This window comes from Microcebus murinus, chromosome 1 (genome assembly GCF_040939455.1).
Source record: "Microcebus murinus isolate Inina chromosome 1, M.murinus_Inina_mat1.0, whole genome shotgun sequence".
In the NCBI taxonomy this organism is placed as follows: Eukaryota; Metazoa; Chordata; class Mammalia; order Primates; family Cheirogaleidae; genus Microcebus; species Microcebus murinus.
The window spans coordinates 65,973,858-65,997,794 of NC_134104.1; the positions used below are offsets into that span (position 1 = coordinate 65,973,858).

General features: G+C 43.4%; 1 protein-coding gene across 27 annotated transcripts in view; it reads left to right on the forward strand.

The window, feature by feature from the left end:
• KALRN (kalirin RhoGEF kinase) overlaps positions 1-23,937 on the forward strand; it is a 653,674-nt gene that overhangs the window by 51,471 nt on the left and 578,266 nt on the right. For 3 of the 27 annotated variants that reach the window (XM_020287015.2, XM_012780443.2, XM_012780444.2), the window contains exon 1: positions 11,815-12,786. The exons of 19 other annotated variants lie outside the window; for them this stretch is intronic. In XM_020287015.2, coding sequence (XP_020142604.1) covers positions 12,720-12,786 — 67 coding nt within the window. In that variant the 5' untranslated portion in view covers positions 11,815-12,719. Of the gene's footprint in view, positions 1-11,814; positions 12,787-23,937 lie in introns of those variants that run through there. 5 more of the 27 variants (XM_012780448.3, XM_020287050.2, XM_020287052.2 and 2 more) reach the window with 3 other exon arrangements.

The following is a 23,937-nucleotide window of genomic DNA, read 5'->3' on the forward strand; positions in this document are numbered from 1 at the left end:
GCTGGGTGGTCTGTTCCTTCATGTATTTTCAGGCATAGTCCAGGATGTGTCATAGGGTAGGCACCTAGTAAGTGTTTGTTAAATTAATAAAAGCTGTCCTTCCTCTATTCCCCATTCATTCATTCATTCAGCACATATTTATTGAGTGACTTCTCTGTGCCAGGCACTAGGGATACAGCAATAAACAGGATCTGGTTGAGGAGACAGACATATAGACAACTGGAATATAGTATGATATTGAGGAAGTACAGAGTGTGATGGGTGCCTGTGCAGGAATAACCAGCCCAGCAGAGTTGGCCAGGGAAGGTGTCCTGGAGACCAGAAGAATTAGCACAATTAGCTAGATGAAGGCAAGGTGGGAAACAATGTCCCAATGCCTAGGAAGAACATATGCAATAGTCCAAAGGGGATAGGTAGCTTAATGTAGAAAAGTGAAGGCTGACCACATAATAATAATAAAGATAATCATAATCCTAAACATGTATGCAATACCTACTATGTGCCAGGTATTATTTTAATATATGTATTAATATATACATTTATGTATACATTTATATGTTATGTAATACATTTATATTTATAAAGTTATTTAAGTACTGTTATTATCTTCATTTTACAAAAAAATGGAGGCACAAAGAGGTTAAGTAATTTGACCAATTTCATACAACTAGTAAGTGGTAGAATTGGCATGTGAGCAGCTGGCTCAGGGGTTTGGTGGTGATAAAGCATTTAGCTTGTATGTGTGTAGCACTAATTCCCAGTGGGATTCCTGGCCCTGGCATGCTGCTGGGCATGCATGCAGCCTGGTGGTAGCAGTATACTTGGAGAATGTCTAGTTAGGACAAGTATTGAGGTGATGGATATCCCAAGTATTTGATCTTTACAAATTATATGAATGTATTAAATCAGCAGTCCCCAACCTTTTTGGCACCTGTTTTACAGAAGACAATTTTTCCATGGACCAGGACTTGGGGTGAGTGGAGAGGTGGAGCTCAGGCAGTGATGCAAGCAATGAGGAGAGGCTGTAAATATAGATGAAGTTTTGCTTGCTTACCCTCTGCTCACCTCCCGCCGTGCACCCCGCCTCAGTTGCTAAGTTTCATTGAAGACAATTTTTCCATGGAATGGTGGTAGATAGGGGTTGGTGGAGCTCTGTGGCCCAGTCCCTAACAGGCTGTAGACCCATACCAGTCTGCAGCATGGAGGTTGGGGACCACAGTATTAAATTATCACATGTATCCTCAAACCATGTGTCTATAATATTATGCATCCATTTAAAAAAAGACTGACAGAGCATCTGGTAATTGTTGAGTCTGACTTCATCAGGTAGTTGATAAGACCTTTCCTTGCCTCGGTGGATGGTTTTGTTGTGCCTTGTCCTATGTGAGCAGACTGCAGAGAGGGTGCCCTGACGTCTTAGTGAGAATGGACTTGGGGCAAAAAACAACAGTTTACTGTGGATGACCAAACCACATGCTCCCTAAACAGGGAGGAGGAGAAGGAGAAATGGTTTAAGGACCACTTCTAGAAACTGGCCGACTTCTCCTGGTGCTTGGCTACTGAGTGTGGTTGTTGGGGCTACAGGTTGTGAGGGATGGGTGAGGAAGGAGGGTAGTTTGATTGATTGCCAACTTGGCCCTAGGGAATGGGCCTGAAAGCAGGTGATGGTATTGGTTCTGCTTTCTATCCTCCCAGTTTGGATATGGCAGTCCTTCCCCTAGTCTCGTGCAGCTACCCTGTGGCAGGTCATGGTGGCTGGGTCTTGGCCCCTGCCTTCCAACTTCCCATCCTTTCCTCAGAGCTAACCATGGCCACTTCCTGTGAACCCCTGTGGCTGCCACAGGCAGATCCAACACAGAGAGGTGTCCTCAGCAGCCTCCTCACTGCCTACTGCTGCTCGCTCGGGAAAAGCACACGAGCTGCACATCAGTGTTTGGAAAAATTAATGCTTTCAAGATGAGCTCCACACAGTCTTAGCACGTCTCTTTCTTTCTCACCAGCTGAAAGAAAAGAAGCATGCTTAGACAATTACTCCCCAAGGGAGCCCAGGGACTGGCTTTGTTTATTGAGTGTTTTTAGTTACAACACGTGAAGTTCTGGGATTTATTTGGTTTTGGAGTTTTTTCTGTTTTTGGTCATGAGGATAGGGAAGATGAGTGAATTCTCAATTAAAAGGGCACTCAGAGGTTTCAAAATTGTGAAAGGCATGTGGTTACGTGGGCTCGGTTGCTGAGTCTTCAGGATAAGGAACTCAGTAAGATGTGACAGATGGAACTCAGGCTTGGGCTTACCTCAGACCAGCACTGCACCCAGATGTTCAGAGTCTTCCATCTGCAGTGTTTGCAGCCACATCTCCACCTGTGAGGGGCCCCTTTGCTTTCCCCTTCCTCAGACTCTCCTTGTCTTCCTCCTGTCTTTTGACAGCTGCACTACGTCCTGACAGAGTCACAGCCAGCCTTCACCTGCCTTTGCCCTGTGCCACCTTGCACCACTTTCAGCTCCCCCCACGCAGAGTATACCACTCTAAGTAAGATGGCAGATTTTAAAGTGTGAGTGTTGGTGAGTCAGAGCCCACTGTTCAATTCAGGGGTGGCTGGCTTGAAAGCTCTCATGTTATGGCTCTTCTGGCCTTGTCTTTGGCGGATGTCACTAATTGCCGGGTCACTCTTTCCCCATCCACCCTGTGTGTAGCCTCAGAATCTTTAACACAAAGCTCTGGACAGTCACCGCCTCTTGGTTAGAACTGGAACTTGAAATGCACCACAGTTGCCATTGCTGACCAAAGTTGCACAAGGTGTCCAGTGGCCAAAACACAAAAAGTCTGAGAGGAGCCGAGGGGCTTCCTGTGTGCTTATTAAGTTCATGGAAGGGTCACGGACTGTCATGGCAAGTAGGGGTGTGGAGCAAATTGGGGGATGAATGGCATTTTCTCAGGACAAAGTGATGGCACGTCGTCTGCCAGCCTTTAAACAGGCAGATATGTCTGGGGAGGTGGTCATTATGACCTGTGGGTTCTCTGGAGACCATCTCACATTCCAGACTCTATGAGTAAGGGGTAGAGAAGGAAATTGTTGCCCTGGCCCTGAGGGAGCACCCCATTTTTTAGAAAAGATTCGAGCTGCTACTTCAGTCAGCTTGAATACTCAAGTGCTTTGAAAATTACCAAAGCAACAAATGCTATGGTAAAAAATTATAACAACATAACATTTTGTAAAAACACAATTCTCTAACCACCTTTTCTCCATTCCCCAGGGATAACTACTGTTAATAGTTTGGTGTATATCCTACCAGAACTCTTTTTCTATGCACAATGAGATATATACCTATAGTGTATATTTATATATTTTTTCACAAAAGTGGGATAATCCAAATTATTTTCAACTATTTCACAAATTATATTCTCTCACCTAATAATAGATCATGGAATCCTTTTATGTCACTGTGTATAAAACTGCTTGTCCTTGTTAATGGTTTCTAAGTATAAGGTAGTCTGTGTTATACCATATTTCCCCGAAAATAAGACCTACCCATAAAATAAGTCCTAGCAGGATTTCAAAGCATTTGCGCAATATAAGCCCTACCCCGCAAATAAGACCTAGTGATGGGCGTGACTATGCAGTGTATCTGCATAACCCATGCATTTCTTTGTGGAGCGGTAAAGAAGATGAGCAGCCCTTCTCATCTGCCCCATGAGAGCTCTATTGCTCGACATGGGAGATTGGGGCCAATGGTTATAAAGGAAATAGAGTTGCAAGAAATTCAGGATGGAATTCAGGGTTTGGAGAGTTATGATGATGTTCCAGAAGAAGACGACTTAACTATATTTGAATAAATGTAGATTGTTGTACCATACTTAAAAAAAATAACACATTCCCTGAAAATAAGTCCTAGGGTGTCTTCTTGAGGAAAAATAAATATAAGACCCTGTCTTATTTTCAGGGAGACACCATAATTTATCTTACTCGTTCCCTATTGTTGAACATTTAGTTTACCTCCAGGTTTTGTTGTTGTTGTTAGTATAGAATACACTGCAATGTGTATGGAAGTGCAGATATTTTAGTAGGTGAGAGTCTTGGAAGACGAATTATTGTGTCGAAGGTTATGCATTTTAGAAATGTTGATAGGTACTGCCAAATTGATTTCTAAAAATGTTTCACCAGTTTACCTTTCTACTAGGTAGAAACCTAGTTTGGTTCCTCCCCCCTCCCCAAACTTATAGGCAAAATGTGGCATGCTGTTATTGCTCTAATTTACATTTCTCCCAATCATTAGTGATAGCCAACATCTTTTTACTTTTTGTCAATCATTTGTCTTTTTTCATCTGTGAATTGCCCATTCATAATATTTACTTATTTTTGTACTAGGTTATTAACTCTTTCTTAATGGTTTTTAAGAGCTCTTTATAAACTAGAAATATTAACCCTTTATATGATATATTGTTGCAAACATGGCAAATGTTTGTCTCCTAGATTATCTTTTAACATTGTTTATGTTTTTGCAATTTTATCTACTCTTTTATTCTGTGAGGACTTAAAAGACATAAAAATATAATGCACTCACACCTCTGCCTGTCTACCAAACCACTTTTCTCATAGGTAACCATCAGTATTATTTACTCGTGATTCTTTCCCATGTTTTTTTTTTGCAAATATAAGCAAATCTGAATCCATACTTATTGTACCCTTATATTATCAAAAGAGACGACAACTAACTATATTGTTCTATGCCTTGAATTTTTAACCCAACAATATGTCTTGATCTTTTCATGTCAATTCACAGAAAGCATCTTCATTCTTAACAGTTGCATAGTATTCCATGTGAGTATACCATAGTTCAGTGGGCTTCACACTTTTTTGCTTCTGTATGCCCTAAAAGAATATTGAAAAATGTGTACCCCTTCACACATTTAAATTGACATCTAACATTATTTTTACCATGAACTTAAATGGTTGCAAATAATATATTTTCTGACACATTGCCCATTATATAGAGGCCTTAAATATATTGTCTTCAAGATCTTGGAGCTGCAGATTTATATGAATTGGAGAAGGCAAATCTCATTGTCAAAGCAAGCAGCCAAATCAGACATATTTACTTCCTGTCAGAAAAGTCTGACTTTTTTGAAATTCAAGCAAGCATGTTAATTAGACACCCTCTGTGACAACCCTGTTTTTAGAATTCTATTAATAATTCCAAGATGGATGGATAGGCAGATAATAGATGGGATTCTGAGAGTAGCCATGATTTTTGCCCTCTTAGGTGAAATAAGGCACAGTCCTTTTCAATAGTTCCTTCGTGATTTCATCTAATCTTATGGCTTTATTCTTGCTCTGCATGTACCAATGACTCTCGGTTTCAGTATCTATTACATTATAGCAAACCTCCTCAAGTCTTAGTGACTTAGAACAACAATTTATCATTTCTCATGATTATGAGGGTTGACCAGGCATTGCTTCTGCATCCTGTGGTGTCTGCAGCTAGTGCTGGGATGGCTGGAAACTCCAGAGTGGCCTTCCTCTCTTGTGGCAGTTGGTGCTGGGTGGGGAGAGCAGGGGTCTTGACCAGAACCCTTGGTTCCCTGTGTGCCCTTTCCATGTGGCTTAGAATTCTCACAGCATGGCAGCCAGACTCCAAGAACAGTTGTATTTATTCTTCACTCTGTTATTTTAAAACATCCTTTATAATGTTAGGAAATAGAGTCCAAGGGCCAAAATTCAAAATGTATAAGAAAATGTACAGTGAAAAGTAGCCCTTCCTCTGCTCTTGTCCAGCCTCCTGTTCTCTTCAGGTGCTTTGTATATCCTTCCAAAAACTGCAAAAAATATATAAGCCAATATATAGAGTTTTGTTTCATGATTGGGAAAACCACCCCACCCTGAAACCATACAATTTTTTCTTTCTGAAGTGTTATAGTTAGGTTTTTTTTTCCCCATGGCTATCTTTAACTTGGCTTTGTTGAGTGCATGATGTGAGGCCAGAATGATGGATGTTTAGGGATGCCATGCCATCGCTGTTCACTACGGGGCTGCTACATCAGGAACTTCGTAGTTTCCCATCCTCTTAGTGCTGAGGGGCAGTTTTCACAATTGAATCTATCGCGGATTCAATTCTATCATTGGAACTTTCCAACCCGTGTTAGGGCAGGAGGAGGAGGCAGATGAGTTGGGGCTGTTGGGCATTTTTATTTCCCCAGGGAGGAGGGAGGGGGTATCACAGGAATTAGAAGAAAAGTGAGATCTAAGAATCTTCCACCTCCTGAGAGATAGAGAAGCCTGGGAGACTTGAGGTGGTGACTTGCCCCTAACTGAGGACCTCATAAGGGCTACTTGGCTGTCCTCAGTGGCAAAGCTGACACTGTTTTTACTGGTTCATCTGACCACTTAGGTCCCACGAACTGAGAATTTCAACCTGGCCTGAGCTTTTTCAATGTAGGAAAATGCACTAATCTTTATTAAACACACACTATGTATTAGGTGTAGTGCTTTGTATTTATATATGTTAGTTTTTTCCTCATGAAAGTTGTTCAAGTTTTATAGAATAAGTTTTGTCTTTATCCAAACAATAAAGAAACTGAGATTTAGGGAAGTGATTTGCCCCAAGTTACTTAGTCAACTAGAAAAAAGATTTAGAATTTGGATCAGGTTGGTCTGATTCAAAAGCTTCAGCCCTTTCCCAACACCCCAGCGGCTTGCAAATTAACAGAATAAACAAGATGATAAAGAGATTTGTGGAAATTATGGGAATCAATTATTTTTAAGAACCATAAGCAGAATCAATTTGCTGAAAGGTAAAGTGATCTTTGCAAATGGTATTTTTCTTTTTGAAAATAAGAGGCAAGGAACAGAATTCAAACTGGCTAGTGTGCAGGTGATTTCATTATTCAGCCTGAAGTGTGTATGTGTATGGGGACTCAGGGCATTAGGTGAGTGATATTTTTGTTTAATAGTGGGTTGCCCTATGGGACATACAGATTCTAAATTTTCCAAAAAAGAAGCAAAAACTCAATATGAAAAAAATGTTTAGCTCTAGACATATGCTAGCCAAAATTTACCATTTCTCTTATGATACAGTAGGCTTTTTTTGATCCTATTGAAATTCACATTTATAATTATTAACCCAGTCCTCATTGCATGGTGCCTGATTTTACTGGCAAATGTATGGAGGGGGGCTATTTGGAAAATCTCTCGGAGGGGATGGAGAAGGGAGGAGATGAAGGGTGTGGGATGAAGAGAGAGGGAGAGGGTCTTCACAGAAGGGCTCCACCTGGTCAGGGTTGAGGTATGAGCTTTCAGCTGTGGTGACTGGAGGCTTAAGTTTTCCTGATTCTCTGGTGGTGAGCTCAGGGCTCGACAGATGTGAGGAATATTTAAGAGAAACCAAACCTCCTGGGGGTGAAGGACCCCTTGTCTTGAAATGCCTGTAGGCCATCAGGTAACTCTCCCTCCTTTGGTGGGTGAAGAAACTGCTCTAGTGGAAGTGAGATGGAGGAGCAGTGTCACTCACTGTGAGGCAGTGTAGGAGCTAATAGGGAACGCTCTTGGGTCAGGTTCTGAGGTAGTCTTACCAGCTTTTTCCTTTTCTTCAAGAACTACTTTATAATTCAGGTGTTTGGGGGATGGCAGCCAACCAGGTGGTCATGCTGAGCAGGAAGCAGGAGGTCAGAGCAGGAAGAAGAAGCACCAGGCTCTGTGAATTGCCTTTTTCAGGGGCCTGACAGGGCAATGCCTATGAAGACTTAGGCAGGCAAGCCATGGACTGCTCCTCGGCCCCAGGTATCCACCCCACACTGCCTACCTAAGGCCTGGGTAGGCCTTCCACTTGCCTTCCTTTGACCTAAGGCTTTATCTTTTGCCAAAATGTATTTTCCCAAAGGCCTAAATATTAAGCTTTCATCATAAATACCTCAGAGGGGATGAGGTTCACATAATACTTTTCACAGGATTTAGTCAACAGGGAATGTGGCCCCAGATGGGTGAGCTTTAGAAGGCGGGGGGGGGGGGGACAGTGGTGGGTGTTGCTGTGAGCTAGGCTGATGCGCAACATGGGGTTCTTTTGACTGATGGGGGAACTAGAAATCCTTAGGAAAAGGGTGAAGGAGAGATCAAGTTTCCCCCACTTATCAATGTGGCTTAGAGCCCAGCGCAGTGAAGGGTTGTGAAGCCTTCCATGAGCTGGGCCTCCCTCGGCCAAGGGAGAGTTAAAGATCTCAGCAGAGGTCAGAAGTGAGCAAGGATGAAAGCTACACAAAAGCTGGGGCAAGGCAGGCTAATTACCTTCTGCCTTTCCCTCCTGCTGCCTGGCCTGATATTTGAGGTGACATTTAAAGCCATTGTACAGATGTGAAGTGCAGCCCTGGCAGGACGAACACTTTCTGGAGCATGTGGAGAGATGAGGCCGAGTTTTCAGCCTCCTGGCTGGCAGCTTCCCCACCCCACATGTGGGCCCCTCTGCTGGGCCTTGAGAGGAGGAGGTTCTCCTCTCTACCTTCCAGGAGAGCCTAGTCTAATGGGGGACTCAGAGTCTCCCTCCCTACTGGACTCTTAGGGCATGTGGGGAGAAGGGGGACACTCTAGAATTCAAAATAGTTAAATGAATTTGGTGCTGAGAGTAAGAGAAGAGAACAGGCACAGAAGCAGATGGATCACCGTCTCAGAATCATCTGGGAGCTTGTTAAAAATGCAGGCCTCTGGGAGTGAGGCCTAGTTATCGGCATGGATAAACAACCCTCTAAGGTGATTCTGCTGCCTATTAAACTTTGAGAACCTGTGAGATAGAGAATGTGTGAGGTTAGCTGGAAAAGGCCTCTTGGGAGAGGTGGACTTGAATTTCAGCGTCTAAGTGATACTTGTTTTAGATACTGTCCTCAGGTGTGGACCTGTTCACCTGGGGACACCAGGCTCTATAGAAGATACTGGCAGGTGTCCATCTCATCCCCTGAATGGTATCCCTGAGAATGTGTTGCCCCTGGATTCGTTTCACCAGTTGGGTGCTAATCACTAAGGGGACAGAAACGATGTGGGAGGTGGATGAGGATGGTGTCTGCTGGAGTGTTTGATTTATGTTGCAATGAAGCGCAGCTTGCAGGGCAAAATGGCAGCCTGGTGGAACCTGCTTCCTGGGGCAGGGTAGGGGCAGACACCATGTCTGTGGGCAGTCTTCACTCTGGTTTGCAGATACCAGCACCTCTGCCACTTCTTGTGTAGCCTGCACTTGTCAGATAGCTCCATGTTTTCAAGGAGCCAGCCAGTGCTGCTGAGGGAACAGTGGCCATTGTTGTCCCAGGAGATGAGTGGGAAAGATTTGGGACATGATTGGATCTCTCCTCCCTCAGTGCTGCTTGCCTTCTGCTCCATACACTTGTGCCGGCTTCATTTGATCGGGAACACAGTGTTTTCATGTTGGGGCGGGTAGAGAGAGAAAGAACAGTGCCAAGGAAAGACGAAGGAACATTGAAGAGAAAGGAACACATCTATGTTATGACATCAAGTAACTGCTGAACATCCAGACGGGCATCAGCCCTCGGGAGTGGATGGACTGCTGGCCTGGAGACTGTGCTTGTCCCTGGAGAACATGTCTCTGTGGCCAGTTGGGTGGGCTGGAGGAATCATGCCAACGAGAATGACTGTTCTTACTTTGCCCATGGTGAAAAAGGAGCCACTGTGGAAGCATTGTTTAAGACAAAACAAAAACAACAACAAAAACCTAATAAGGCTCTGTCCTGGCCAATATCCTGTCCTTTCTAATTGTACTGCAGCTAAATGGCAATGCTGACAGTCTCTTGGAACATTTTATTCAACTTCTAGAGGGGCTGCATTTAAAGTAAGGCTTATGAAGCTCTGTGGGAGTTGGAGAAATGAGCGGTGGTGGGCTGGGGAGCTCCCAGGAGCCTAGCTTGATAGGTTGAATTCAATCTGGAGTCAAACTCCAGGCTGAATGGGTTCACTCTGGGCCTGACCCGAGGGATAATCCTTATGTTCTTAGGTTCACTGTTTGCGGGGGAAGTGCTTGCACCCATTTTGTTCTTTAAGTCTTTATTCCCTTTCCCTCTGAAAATTAGGCTGTGTGGAATGTTTTGTTCTTGATTATTAGAGGGTGGGGAACAGGGCCAGCTTCTTTCTCCAGGCCTAGTAGCAGTAACACTGTTAGAGCACTCTAGTTTGCACAGTGTCCACACAGTCACTGGGACTTCCTGCCTCACACTCAGATGCTTGTCCCATAGCCCCTCTCTGTCTATGTCTCCTGCCATGGTGGAAGCCCCTCATTTCAGATTTCTTCCCAGTTGTGTTAGAAAAAGTCATTTTGACCTTCTTGCTTGGAGATGCACTCAGTCTGCAGCCATAAACCAGAGGCCACAGAAAAAGATGAAAGGCCTTTAGTCAATAAGAGGCCATACTCAGACTCTACTCAGCCTGTGCCCATGGCATGTCAGTACTTCCCTGGAGGGGCTTCCTCAGGACTTCTGTTTCTCCAGGTCCTGCCCTACTATGAGGGCTTCCATCTCTCTGTGAAAGATGTCACAATTCCCCAGGGAACAATCTAGAGCCTTAGAAACTCTCTTAGGGAAGAGATAGATAGATGGGCACCTATTATTCATTTGATCTTAAGTAAGTGATTTAACCTCTTGGAACATGGGTTTTCTCTCTTGAAGACTGGGGAAAGTGATTTCCACTCTACAGATCTTGCAGGGCTGTTAAGGGGCCCATAGAACATGATGGATGTAAAAGTACTTCGTGAACTAAAAAGTACTGCCCACACGTGAGTGATGGATTTTTGTTATTCACAAAAGGGGAGACTTCGGGTCACTTCTTCCCTCTGGAGAGAGGAGGAGGGGTTTGCATTCTTGTGTTAGCTACACACTGGAATCTTGTCCATTTAAGGTAATAAGAAAATAATGCTAACAGAGCCTGAGAGGTAGCTTCTTGGGTGGTGTGTCTCTGCTTAGACCCAGTGCTGCCCTTTAAGAAAGACCCAAAAGGCGGTAGTGGTGCTGGGGCAGGGGCAGGTGGGTGGAGATTGTGGCTCTGCTCGCTTTCTCCCTCTCCCTCCCAACTCCTGCCCGCTGGGCATGCCTCCTCCCCAGGGAGCCATGCTCCCACCAGCTGCCTGACAGAGACCAGGAGGCCTGGGAGGACAATGTTTCTGTTAGGACAGTGAGAAGGCATGGCTGGTGTGGCCTAGGCTGAACAAGAGGTGTGATGAATGTGCAGGTGGCTGCTGGGTCATTTTTAGGCTTGGAGAATGAGGTGGTTCTAGATGTGGGGTCCTCTCAGGTTTCCACTCTGTGAGCAGGACTCCTGGTTACCTAAGGCACAGCCCTACCACGTGGGTGGCCAGCCCACTGTAAGAGGGGCCCTGATCTGGGCAAGGACAGGGTAACCCATCACCCTTCTACAGGCATTAGGCAGTACCCAGGGGCTGAGGCCCCACAGTCCACTCTTTTCACTGTGACAAAGACAAATCATGTGGGGGACCCAGGCTCCCTTCTTGTTCATTAGTTTAGTTAGTAATCACTTAAGTACTGGTGAAGTTTAAGGCACTATATTAGATACTTTGGGGGATAGAAAAATGATTAAAAAGCGGATCCTACCTGGAGTTTATGGTCAAGTAAAGGAGAAGAGGCCTATATAAGGAGAAGGTGGAATGAAAACAATTAAATATAAAGGAGGAAAGATGAGAGATGCCTGCCCAGATTCTGTGGCATTGGGGTTAGGTGTTGGCAAAGTTAGGAGCATTTGGCCATGGTGTGTGTGGGGGAATAGAGAGGGCATGCTGTCGGCAGGAAGGGTAGGGGCAAAGCTGTGGGGGTAGGAAACCATGGGACATGTGGGCATGTGGGCTACTGAGAATCTGGCTAGAGGGAGGGGGTTGGAGGGTGAGGGAGAACTTTCTATCTGCCACTTTGTACTGCACACTCTACAGAAATGTTATATTCTTCCTTTGCTATGGGCCTCATGATACCTCTGGGAGGCAAATATTGTTCTCTCTAGTTTACACAGGAAGCTGAGGCTCAGGAAGTTGAAGTAACTTGATCAAGGCCAGGCAAGTATTAAGTGGTAAGCAGGATTTGAACCCATGACCATGTGACTGCAGAGTCCATGCTATCTATACTATAACACAAGGTCTGAGAAGAGACATAGAAAGAAAGGATCTGTGACCTTTTTCTGTCATGTGGGTCTAGCAGTTTTGGGCAAGAAGTGCCTTTGGTCCCAACAGTGAGGCAGTAAGGCTCCTGGTCTTCTGGAATGGCCTTGGGGTCCAGGATGGCTAAGCTGCCAGCTTCCCACCCCCTATCCTGTTGGAGAAGCCACTGGCCTCTGCTGGGGGAGGCATGGAAGCCAGGATGGCGGGAGATACTGGAATAAAATTTAAGACATGGCCCTGACTGTGGATTTTCATTCCCAAGATCACCTCAAACCTCACCTGTTTGCAAAAGTCCTCCCTGACTCCCTCCCACGCATTTCCAACCTCCCCTTGGGTCCAGGCAGGCTCGGTCTGCACACGGCGTTGTTCTGCACTTGTTCCTTTGTTGCTGTGAAACCGGCTCCCGGCACAGTCAGCCGCTGTGTGGGAGGACCGGTGGCTGTCTTTGCAGGCAAGCATTTGCTTAGAGCAGGCTGCGTGTGAGCCCAGCGTCAAGTGATTCCGGCCTCCTCGAGTCAGCGGTGGTGGGATGAGGCTTTGCCGAGAGGACTGGCTGTGAAGGATGCGTTCAGGGTGGGATGACGGACCGCTTCTGGGACCAGTGGTATCTCTGGTATCTCCGCTTGCTCCGGCTGCTGGATCGAGGTATCCTGAATGCGCGTGTGTGTCAGAGAGAGAGACTGGGACTGAGAGAGAGATACACAGAGAGACACAGCAGAGAGGGGAGTGGGGGCAAGAAGAGAGAGAAGGAATGAAACAGAGACAAGTAGTGAACCCACGGAAAGTAAAGAGAGGCTGTTTTTCTGGGGACATGTGTGACCCAGCTGGGAATTGGGAGCACATGGGTCATTTGGGAAGCATCTGGGTAACAGGATCTCATTTCTTGTTGGGTTTTTTATTGAGCTCAGTACTGTAGTCAAAGATAAGTTAAGCCCTGCCTTGCAGGGCTCTTGACAGAACACTCTGAGAAGCAGGGCGGGAAGGAGAATGGTCTCTGCAGCAAGAAGCTGGGGGCAAACAGACACAGGCTCAAGTCTCAGCTCTGCCACTGACCAACTCTGTGACCTGAGGGTGATTTATGTGACCTTTCTGAGCTTGTTTCCCCATCTGTAAAATGGGCATGGTAAGACCTATCTGCTAGGATTGCTGTGGACTTATTATTTAATTCATACATGTAAAACGTAAAATATGTCTGGTGCACACAGCAGGTGCTTAGTAAATGCTAAGTTCCTCCCTGCACACCTCTCAGCATCATGGAGCTATAGTACCTGCTCTGAAGACAGCTCCTTTGTCAATTGTCTATAGAGAGAGCTGATAAAGAATTTGCAGATATTGGAAAGGAGAGGGGAAGTCAGTTTTATTGCTTAGGTTAATCTGACCTTAATATGTTTCACCATCAAATATTAATGCAATTAAAATCTTCTGACAATGTGACACAAATCCAGATGTTCCCTTGTGAGGAAAAGCCACTGTGAATTTTGTTTCGTAATTGATTTTTTTAAAAATATTGAATGTTATTTTTAAAAGCTTTGGCTTCTTTAAGAGGTTTAGGCAAGAATGAGATCAAACCCCTGATGGAAAAGATGATCCTGGGGAAGCCCTGCTGCTCCACAGCCCAAGCTGTGTTCTTCTCTGTTGGGAACAGTCTTAGGTGTGCCAGGAGGTCAATACCGGGTGGAAGCAAAAAGCTGCACAGGGAAGGTGAACCAGGTCCCTTATCAGGGGAGAAATCAAAGATGGAGGAAACCAAACCAGCACACTAAAAGCATTCTCTCACTGAGAAACAGGCCAGTGGAAGCCCAGACTTGAGATGAGATGACAGCGTTAAGAAGGGAACCATTCTGAAGCCAGTGAAGCTTCCAGGAAAAAAAAAAAAGGAACTATAACTTCATATTGGTTAAGATCATAGATTGAGAGAAGGGGGAAGAGACTGCCAGGTGTGAGTCCCCCTTATCTGTGTGACCTCAGGCAAGTTACTTAACCTCTCTGTGTCTCCTTCTCTTCATCTGTAAAAAAGGGTGATGATGATAATAGTGGTACCAACTCAGAGGGTTGCTATAGGGGTTAAGTGGGAAACTACAAACAAAATACTTAGCCTAGTGCCTGGCATGAACGAAGTACCCCTTAAATGTTAGTTTTTGTTTCCAAGACAGTTAATTCTCACTCTCCGACAGACATCCTGAGAAAGACAGGAACAGGTGGTATGTAATACCCAGAAACTGAGAAAAGTCCAATTAAGAATTGTTAGAGGCTTAGAGACAATTTATACTTACATGAATTAAAACAAGATTCAAACTAACATATGATGCCAATTATAAGAAGAAACTAAATGTTAATGTATAAGCTATGATAATACAATTTTTTTTTTTTTTTTTTTAGTAAATGCTTGAACCCATGAATTGCAAATTTAGGTTCAAGTACTGGCTCCATTGCTGTCTAAGTGCCCTTGAATAAATGATTTACCCTCAGTTTGTTAATCTGAAAAATAGGTATATTAATAACACCAGCATCATAGAATTTTGGGGAAATTATTATGTTAGTACATGTGTTAGGCATTCTTAGAAATGTCAGGTTAATGAATTTATGGGTTGGTAGATTAAGCTGTCTCCCTGGATAGCAAAAGTTGGTTGCCGGAATTGTGTGTTCTTCCATACATGTTTGGTCCCTATGTATGGTAGCTTGAAAATTATGATTTTTCATAAATAGTGTCTCTAGGGTTTTCCTTAATGTGAAGCTTTAGACTAGCAGCTCTTGACTATGTAGGATGTCTGCTTTCCATGCTTTTTGGGGTTTGGTTGATTATGTTGCCCAGTTCTGGTTAATGGGTATTACAGTATTATGCATGTATATGTGTGCATGCTCACATTCATATTCAAACAATTTTTGGATCTATCAACTTCTCGTAACTAATGTTAGCTAACATTGCATAGAAAATGGCTTGCTTTGAAGTAGCATGTTAGGCTGAGCTAGCTTAGAGACGCTCAATAGATGCTTGTCAAATGAATGACTGAATGAAAAATGAACCCACCCTTCTGAGCAGTGTACAAATTTCCCTTAGATTTAATCTTTCTTAAGTATAATAGAATTTGGCTCCCTTCATCTGTTTTAGGATTTTATGTCATCTTGCCTTCATCATTGCTGTCCCTTATGTCATCTTGAAAGTAACAAACCTCAAGAAAGTAAGGAGGGAATAAGAAATAAGAAGTGGGAAATGATGAGTTTAGCCCAGGAAATTGAAATAATCAATGAGCTGTGTGCTGGCCTTAGTCGCTCACTTGGCTGTGACTGGAGGATGAATGAATCTGTGATTTGACACACCTAGGAAAAGAGAGGAAATGTTAGAACACATCACGGAGCAGAAATAAACTTTACAAAGAAATAACAGTATGGGCTTGGTGATTGCAGACTAATCTTTTGTCACACCCATCATTGTTTAGCTAAGGGTAAGGGTTTAAAAAATAAAAGATATTGTTTTGTAGGGCTGTACTTAACTATATGCAAGGATTTATATGATAAAGAATTGCCAGCTTGTTCAGACATTATTTTGATGACTTATTCTCATTTAAACAGATGCTGTTTTTTTTTTTGTTTTTTTTTTTGAGACAGAGTCTCGCTTTGTTGCCTAGGCTAGAGTGAGTGCCATGGCATCAGCCTCACTCACAGCAACCTCAAACTCCTGGGCTCAAGCGATCCTTCTGTCTCAGCCTCCCAAGTAGCTGGGACTACAGGCATGCGCCACCATGCCCGGCTAATTTTTTCTATATATATTAGTTGGCCAATTAGTTTCTTTCTATTTATAGTAGAGACGGGGTCTCGCTCTTGCTCAGGCTGGTTTCAAACTCCCGACCTCGAGCAATCCGCCCGCCTCGGCCTCCCAGAGAGCTAGGATTACAGGCGTGAGCCACCGCTCCCGGCCCAGATGCTGTTTTTATGGCGTTGGTTACTGGGCATGTGTCAACTCTGCTGATTGTGTTCTGTGCTTATAGACGTTGACTAAGGAGATGGTTCCCATGATGGTGACTGACCATCAAAAGAAAAGAGTTTGTAAAGATAGGAAACACAAGTTGTGTATAAAAGAAAAGTAAGGTTGCTTTTTGTTGTTGTTGGGTTTTGGTGTATTTGTGAGGATCTAATTGATAAGGTGGGGTTGTAAATTCCTTTGTTTACATGTAATTTTTATTTTTTGGTAGTGAAAGGAGAAAAAGTGAAAGACTGATGTTCTTTATTCATAGAGGATCAGACAATGTTTCCCAGTGTGTGGGAATGTCTGTGAGATAATTTTAGGTGATTTGCAGATGTTTCTCGAGTTTCTTTTCCTGGTCACTGCCTGGTACAGTCCGGAGGACAATCTACTTTGTCCAATACTTGCTTCTGCTGGGCTGTGCACCTCTGCCCCACCCCATTCAATGCAGGCCCTCCTCATCCCCATCCACTCTTTAACTCTGCCCTCCTTCTCACCTCTAGCTTCATTCTTACTCTTGCACTGCCCTGCTGTGGGCTCTGGCCCCGATGTCTGCTCTGCCAGCTGGGCCCTGCTGCTCGTGCCTATTCTCTGCCCCTCATGCTCTTTCAGGACACAGCATCATGCTACTTGCTACCAGAATCCCCATTCTCTGGTGTTTCTTTATTATTCTCCAACTCACCCCCCAACTCCTATCCCTTCTCATTCCTATGCTGGGCCAACTTTGCCCCATGGATCCAGTGTCTTCAGCCCTGGACCTGCCCTTCCCTGCCTTCTGACTCTGCATGCCTTTTCCTCTCAGGAGCCATTATCTTTTCTTCTTTTGCTTCTGCCTTTTTTTTGTCACCTTACCATTATCCCAAGTCTACTAGTTTCTTTTAAAAATAAATTCAAGTAAAAGATGGAGTTAACTTAATATCAAGGAAATAATGGTATAAGTTAAGAGGTATGTGGATATGGTGAAAATAGTGATGGAAGTACAAAAATGACTGAAGTTTGGAAAACTTAAGTGGCATGTTGAATTTACAACATAGATTTTAGGCTGCTAATTTCTTTGTGCTTTTTGAAATCAATATATAATAACTATATATATTTATGGGGTACATGGGATATTTGGATGCAATGTGTAATGGTCACATCAGGCTATTTAGGATGTCCATTACCTTGAACATTTGTCATTTCTTTGTGTAGGGAACATTTCAAATCTTCTAAATATTATGAAGTGTCTAATATATTTTTGTTAACTGTAGCCCCCCTTAGTGTGCTATCAAACACTGGAACTTATTCCTTCTAGCTAACTGTATGTTTGTACCCATTAACCAACCTTTCTTCATCCCTTCCAACCCCATTACCAGTGCCTGGTAACTATCATTCTAATCTCTACCTCCATGAGATCAACTTCTTTGCTCCTGTGTGAGTGAGAACATACAATATTTGTCTTTCTGTGGCTGTCTTATTTCACTTAACACAGTGACCTCCAGTTCCATCCATGTTGCTGCAAATGACAGGATTTTATTTTTTAATGGCTGAATAGTATTGTGTATAAATACCACATTTTCTTTATCCATTCATCTATTGATACACACTTGGGTGCATTCCATATAGTGCTACAATAAACATGAAGGTGCAGCTATTCCTTTGATGTACTGATTTCATTTCATTTGGATAAATAGTAGTGGGATTGTTAGATTGTGTGGCAGTTTTATTTTTAGTTTTTTGAGAAACCTCCATACCGTTTTTTTTGTTGTTTTTTTTTTTTTGAGACAGAGTCTTGCTTTGTTGCCCAGGCTAGAGTGAGTGCCATGGTGTCAGCCTAGCTCACGGCAACCTCAAACTCCTGGGCTCAAGCAATCCTTCTGCCTCAGCCTCCCGAGTAGCTGGGACTACAGGCATGTGCCAACATGCCCGGCTAATTTTTTCTATATATATTAGTTGGCCAATTAATTTATTTCTATTTATAGTAGAGACGGGGTCTTGCTCTTGCTCAGGCTGGTTTCTAACTCCTGACCTCGAGCAATCCACCTGCCTCGGCCTCCCAGAGTGCTAGGATTACAGGCGTGAGCCACCGCGTCCGGCCTGAGAAACCTCCATACCGTTTTCCATAATATCTATACTAACTTACATTCCCACCAACAGCATGTAAGGGTTCCCTTTTCTCTGCATCCTTGCCAGCATGTGTTATTTTTTTCTTTTCGATAATAGCCATTTTAACTGGGATGAGATAATATTTCTTTGTGGTTTTTATTTGCATTTCCCTGATGATTAATGATATTGAGCATTTTTTCATATGCCTGTTGACCATTTGTATGTCTTCTTTTGAGAAATGTCTATACAGATCCTTTCTCCATTTTTTAATGGGGTTATTTGTTTTTTTGCTGTTAAGTTCTTTGAGTTCCTTGGATATTATGAATATCAGTCCCTTGTTGAATGAATAGTTTACAAATATTTTCTCCCATTCTACAGGTTGTCTTCTCACTCTGTTGATTGTTTTCTTTGCTGTTTAGTAGCTTTTCAGTTTTGACAAAGGTGCCGAGAACATACATAGGAGAAAGGACACCCATTTCAATAAATGGTGCTGAGAAAACTGGATATCCATATGCAGAAGAATGAAACTAGACCCCATCTCTTACCATATACAAAATCAACTCAAAATGGATTAAAGACTTAAATGTGAGACCCATGAACTACTAGAAGAGAACACAGGAGGCACCCCTTAGGACATTGGTCTAGGCAGAGATTTTATGTCTAAGACCTAAAAAGCATAGGCAACAAAAATAGGCAAACGGGATTATCCACTTGGTGCTTTGTCTACATTCCTGTAGCCACCCTACCACAAAGTGCTTGGATTCTGGACCAGAAACCAATTCTCAGTGTACAAGAGAACCATCTGGTAGTCTTAGAAAGCACAATGTCAAGTTCCTTCCCTCCAACCCCCTACCCTAGCCAATTAGAATAACTGGAAAGGGGCTGGACACTGGCATTTGTAAGGAGCTCTGCAGGATTCTAATGGCAGCCAGGGTTGAGAATTGCTTGTTGTCAACCTTTAATATGGATGCCAGGGAGAAAAAGGCAAAAAGGACTCTTGTGCAAAATAACAAAATAAATGAGAAAATAAGTCACTCTATGAGAATAGTAAACACAGGAGTATAATAAGATTATACTAAGGAACAAAATGTAAAAGAACATGTTCCTTTGGGTACAATTCATACAGCTTTCTTTACAAACTTTAACCATTTTCTACCACTATGTAGCTAAACCTTGGCCTTCATATTCCTAAGAAAGTAATTTTTCTGTGTTTCAGAAAGTTGTCTGGCCCCAGCTTGCTTTGGGTTTCTTGCTGTCAGTTCTGGCTACCTAGGGTTTTGCAGATAGGGATGGCGATCTCTCACTGTAGATGTTAAAAATCTTTCTTTACTTGCTTAGTATAACTCATACCAGGAAATATGTGAGCACTATCCATAATCTGCTAGAATTAGAGGAAGAAAAATATCTTATTCTCTTCAAGATAGATGGGAGGTAAGAAAAATAACTGTCCTCAAACCCTCATGGTGTTGGGCTCTACTTTGGTCAGGAATCTACTTGGTTTTGCTTGCTTTGTTTTTTTTTTTTTTTTTTTTTTTTTGAGACAGAGTCTCGCTTTGTTGTCCAGGCTAGAGTGAGTGCCATGGCGTCAGCCTAGCTCACAGCAACCTCAAACTCCTGGGCTCGAGCGATCCTTCTGCCTCAGCCTCCCGAGTAGCTGGGACTACAGGCATGAGCCACCATGCCCAGTTAATTTTTTATATATATATCAGTTGGCCAATTAATTTCTTTCTATTTATAGTAGAGACGGGGTCTCGCTCTTACTCAGGCTGGTTTTGAACTCCTGACCTTGAGCAATCCGCCCGCCTCGGCCTCCCAAGAGCTAGGATTACAGGCGTGAGCCACCGCGCCCGGCCTCTACTTGGATTTTTTGTTAAAATTGATCTCTCCCTGGCTGGTTGTTCTCTGTTGTCTCAACTTTCAAATCTCCCAAACATTCTAATTCAAGGACTGGCTCTGCCCAGAGGCAGTGCAGAGCCCAGACTCAGTGGGATCTCATGGCTGTGGGTGTCTGGGTGGCCTGATCTTTGTGCTTGTCTGCTCTTTGGTCTTGTCCTCACTATGCCTGCAGCCTTTTTCCTGGCACCTGGTCTCCTGTCACTGACAGATGCCCTGTCTTTGGCTTGCTTGCTGCTTAGTTTTCTGCACAGCTCTGGCCCCTAACTGTGTGAGATTTGGTGTCTCTACTTGGATCCTCTGCTTGTAACTGGTCCTTAACCTGCCATGGACTCTGTATACCAACCTTGGTCTGGCTTGTCCTGTTCTTGTTAACTGTTGCATATGTGTACCCAGCATGATATGTGGCTTCCTTGTGCCAACCTTTATGACTTGTTCATTCCCTCCTACAGTTAGTGAGAGAAAGAAGGGAAAAGCACTTAGCATGTATGAGAAATGCACATCGGGTAATTTTCCTTTGCTGGAGTTTTTCTAATTAGAGGAGTTTAGGTTGTAATCACCTTCCCATTTGAGCTGAATATTCATATCATACATAAAGAAGTTACTTTAAATTAGCTTTTAAGTCACAAATATATACCTATTAAAGTTATTTAATTGGATTTTGGCACAAGATCACTTACCAAAAGTAACCAGGCCTCTTGCCTTATAAACAGTTTGAGCACAGAACCACTTGAAACAGCATCACAGAATAGTTCCCCATTGTTCTACACCAGAGCCTCACCAGCAACTTTTATACTTTCTTGTGCTTCCTCTTGAAATGCCTGAAGCCTCTTCTTATAGTTAATTCACATTCTTTTCCTTTTAAACCTCTTAAACCCTGTATCATCCTGAAAAAGCTCCCCTGACTAATCATACCTGGTTCTGTTCAGAAACTTGTGGGCGCTTAGGTGTAAGACCAGTGGTGTGTGATTCTGATGTGCTGCTGTGGGCAGTAATAATATATACTTCTGAGGTGGTTGTGAGCATTGGAGGAGTTAATATGTGTGGCCAGTATCTGGTACCAGTAAGTACTCAGTAAGTGTGTGCTGGTCCTCCTGTATTTCTGTAGTTGTTAGGAAGCTTAATTGCTCTAGGGGGTCATTTTCCTCCACTGAGAGTCAAGCTTCCCTGAGGGCAGGCCCTTGTCCCCACCATTCCTTTGTATTTTTATCTAGACACCTAGTTCAAGGTTGTATCCTAATAGGAAACCTAATAAATAACTCAGGCTAACAAAGTATCTGAACTTTCCAGGGAGCAAGTGATTATCACAGCATGGTTAAAGAGGAAATGTGATTATTTGACAATTCCAAATATCTTACTCCTTTCGTCTTCATAATGTCTCTCTGTGATAGGTCACAGCAGTTTTCACTTCACAGACAGGATTCGGGATCATAGACGTTAAGTACTTTGCTAAAGTTAGAAACCTGCTAAGAGAAAGGTCAAGATACAGTGTCCCCAACTTCTGTGTAGGATGGATTGTCCCCTATACCTGCTTTACATCTCTCTCTGTCTCTGGCATACATGTTAAACTTGGTGTCCAGCTACTGTCCTTGTCAGCAGGTAGTAGAGCATATCACTGGGGTGTCTTGTGTGCGGTGTGAGATCCCCAGACAAGATGTATCTAGGCCAAGTCCTGGGGGAAGGACACTGATAGCTGCTTTGTAAAGTCCTGGTGTGATGTTTCCATCCAGAAGGGTAGAGGTTACCGTGATGTGAGAACAGTGAGGCAGCACTTCCCTGGGTATGGCATGGTCTCCCAAGGTGTATTCTTCTGTTGTAGCATATTCAGTGATTACTGAGAACCAAGGGACAGTGGGACAGCTGTGTCCCTGGGTGGTCAGAAAGCCAGCTGGATCTCCACTCTAAGTGATGGGTTTGCTCTTCACCTTGTGGACACAGGCGGCTTGTTATCAAAGAAACCATCAAAGCAATAAATAATGTTGTTAATATTAGTGGCAGTAGTAATAATATCTACTAAGGGCCCCAGTATAGCAGGAAGTGTTCATGGGTAGAAGATAGGATTCCTGCCTTCAGGGAGGTTAGAATTCAGATGCCTAAAGGGTTTCTGAAAGATCAAGAATCAACAGTAACCTGAGTCTCTGTCGGCCTCTCTGTCAAATGACAGATTACTTACAAAGGGGACTTCTTCTAGCTTTAACATTCCATGGTTCCATGTAGACAATACTCACAATGCCTATAAAATATATACTTACACCTACAATATGTCTGTGTGATGCCATAAGGTACTACTTCATGTTAAACTGCTAAATGAGTGCTATGAATTCACAAAAGGGAGAAATAATTGGATCTGAATAAAGGAGGAAGAGTTCATTCATTCAGTGAATGTCTTCTGAAGACCTACTGTGTGCCTTGTTCTATTCAAGGCTCAGGGAATAGAGCACTGAAGAAGACAGCTTCATGAAGCTTTATAGACTGAGAGAGAAATAGACAATAACAGACAACACAATAGATAATACAATGGCAGTTAGAATAAAAAGGAGAGAACTGAGTTAAGCTTTAGTAGTACTTCATTAAGAAGATGGAAGTCAGAGAATATAGAGACTACTTGGGGAATGATGACTTAGGCCAGTATATCAGAAAGGCAAGGTACATGAGAGGGAGAAGAAGTCACAGGGGACTTCTCATCACAAGGGTCTGGGGCTGGTAATGTTCTTTAATCATAAATCTGAATGCAGCACAGGAAGAACTGGAGGAAAAGAAGAATAGGTCTATGGAAAGGAAGGAAGAGAAGGATGTGTGAGATAAGTCAGAGTAACAGGGATTTCTCACTCTCCATGTTCAAGGATGAGTGAAGCTTCCATGCTTAGGTTTAACTAGAGGAGTGGCAACAGTTACACTAAACGTCTGAAAAGGGGAGTAGGATTGGGGTGTTGGCAAAGGGATTTAGAAACTAAGTTTTAGATGGTCACAAGGTGCCCCTTTCCTTTATGCCGCTGAAACATGCTTGCGTTTCTAGGGAACGCTTAGGGAGGAGATGCATACTTTAAGTCATATGCCTAGAAGTGATGGTGAAACTGATAATAGCTCAGGGAAGACAGAAAAGAGAACAATGAGAGGAGTGTAGACTGCTTTTGGAAAGTGTTGACATAGGGAGACAGGATCAGAGAGATGGGAAGAGTATTCCTTAAGGGTAGGGGGAGAGCCAGGCTATAATAACTTCATGGAAATAGAGGAAAAGGGACAGTTAGGAACCCCACGGGCAGGGAGATGGGGCAATGCTGAAGGGTTTGGTGACAGAAGGTACTGGTGACTACTTACTGCATTGTTTCAGTGCCTCAACGAGGAGAAACCAGATTGCAGTGGGAGGAGGTGGTGAAGATGAGGCAGCAGCAGGCACACATTGTTTGTTTGAGAAATATGTCAGAAGACGAAAGGTAAAAATAGAATGGTGGTTGGTGGGATATTAGGGTCAAGTGATGATTTTGTTAAAGAAGGGAGGCCTGAATATATTTGAGGCTGGAGGAAGGGACTGTGACAAAAGTTTAAAAATGATGAACAGAAATGGATTTATCCATTCAATAAATATTCATTGAGCAGTGACAATATTCCAGGCACTGTGCTATTTGCTGGGGATATAGCATGAATAAGGCATGAAGTCTTCCTGAAGTTTACATTCTAGTGAGTAAGGCAGACAATATACAAGTCAAGCAACAGCTGAATTTATAATAGCAGCTTGTGATAAGTGCTGTAAAGTGCAGTGATGGCCTGGGGGAGGTAGGAATGGGTTGAGTAAAGAGTGCAGATGGGAGTGGTAGACTGGAGGAGGGGAACACTTCCTCTGTTGGAAGGAAGGAAGA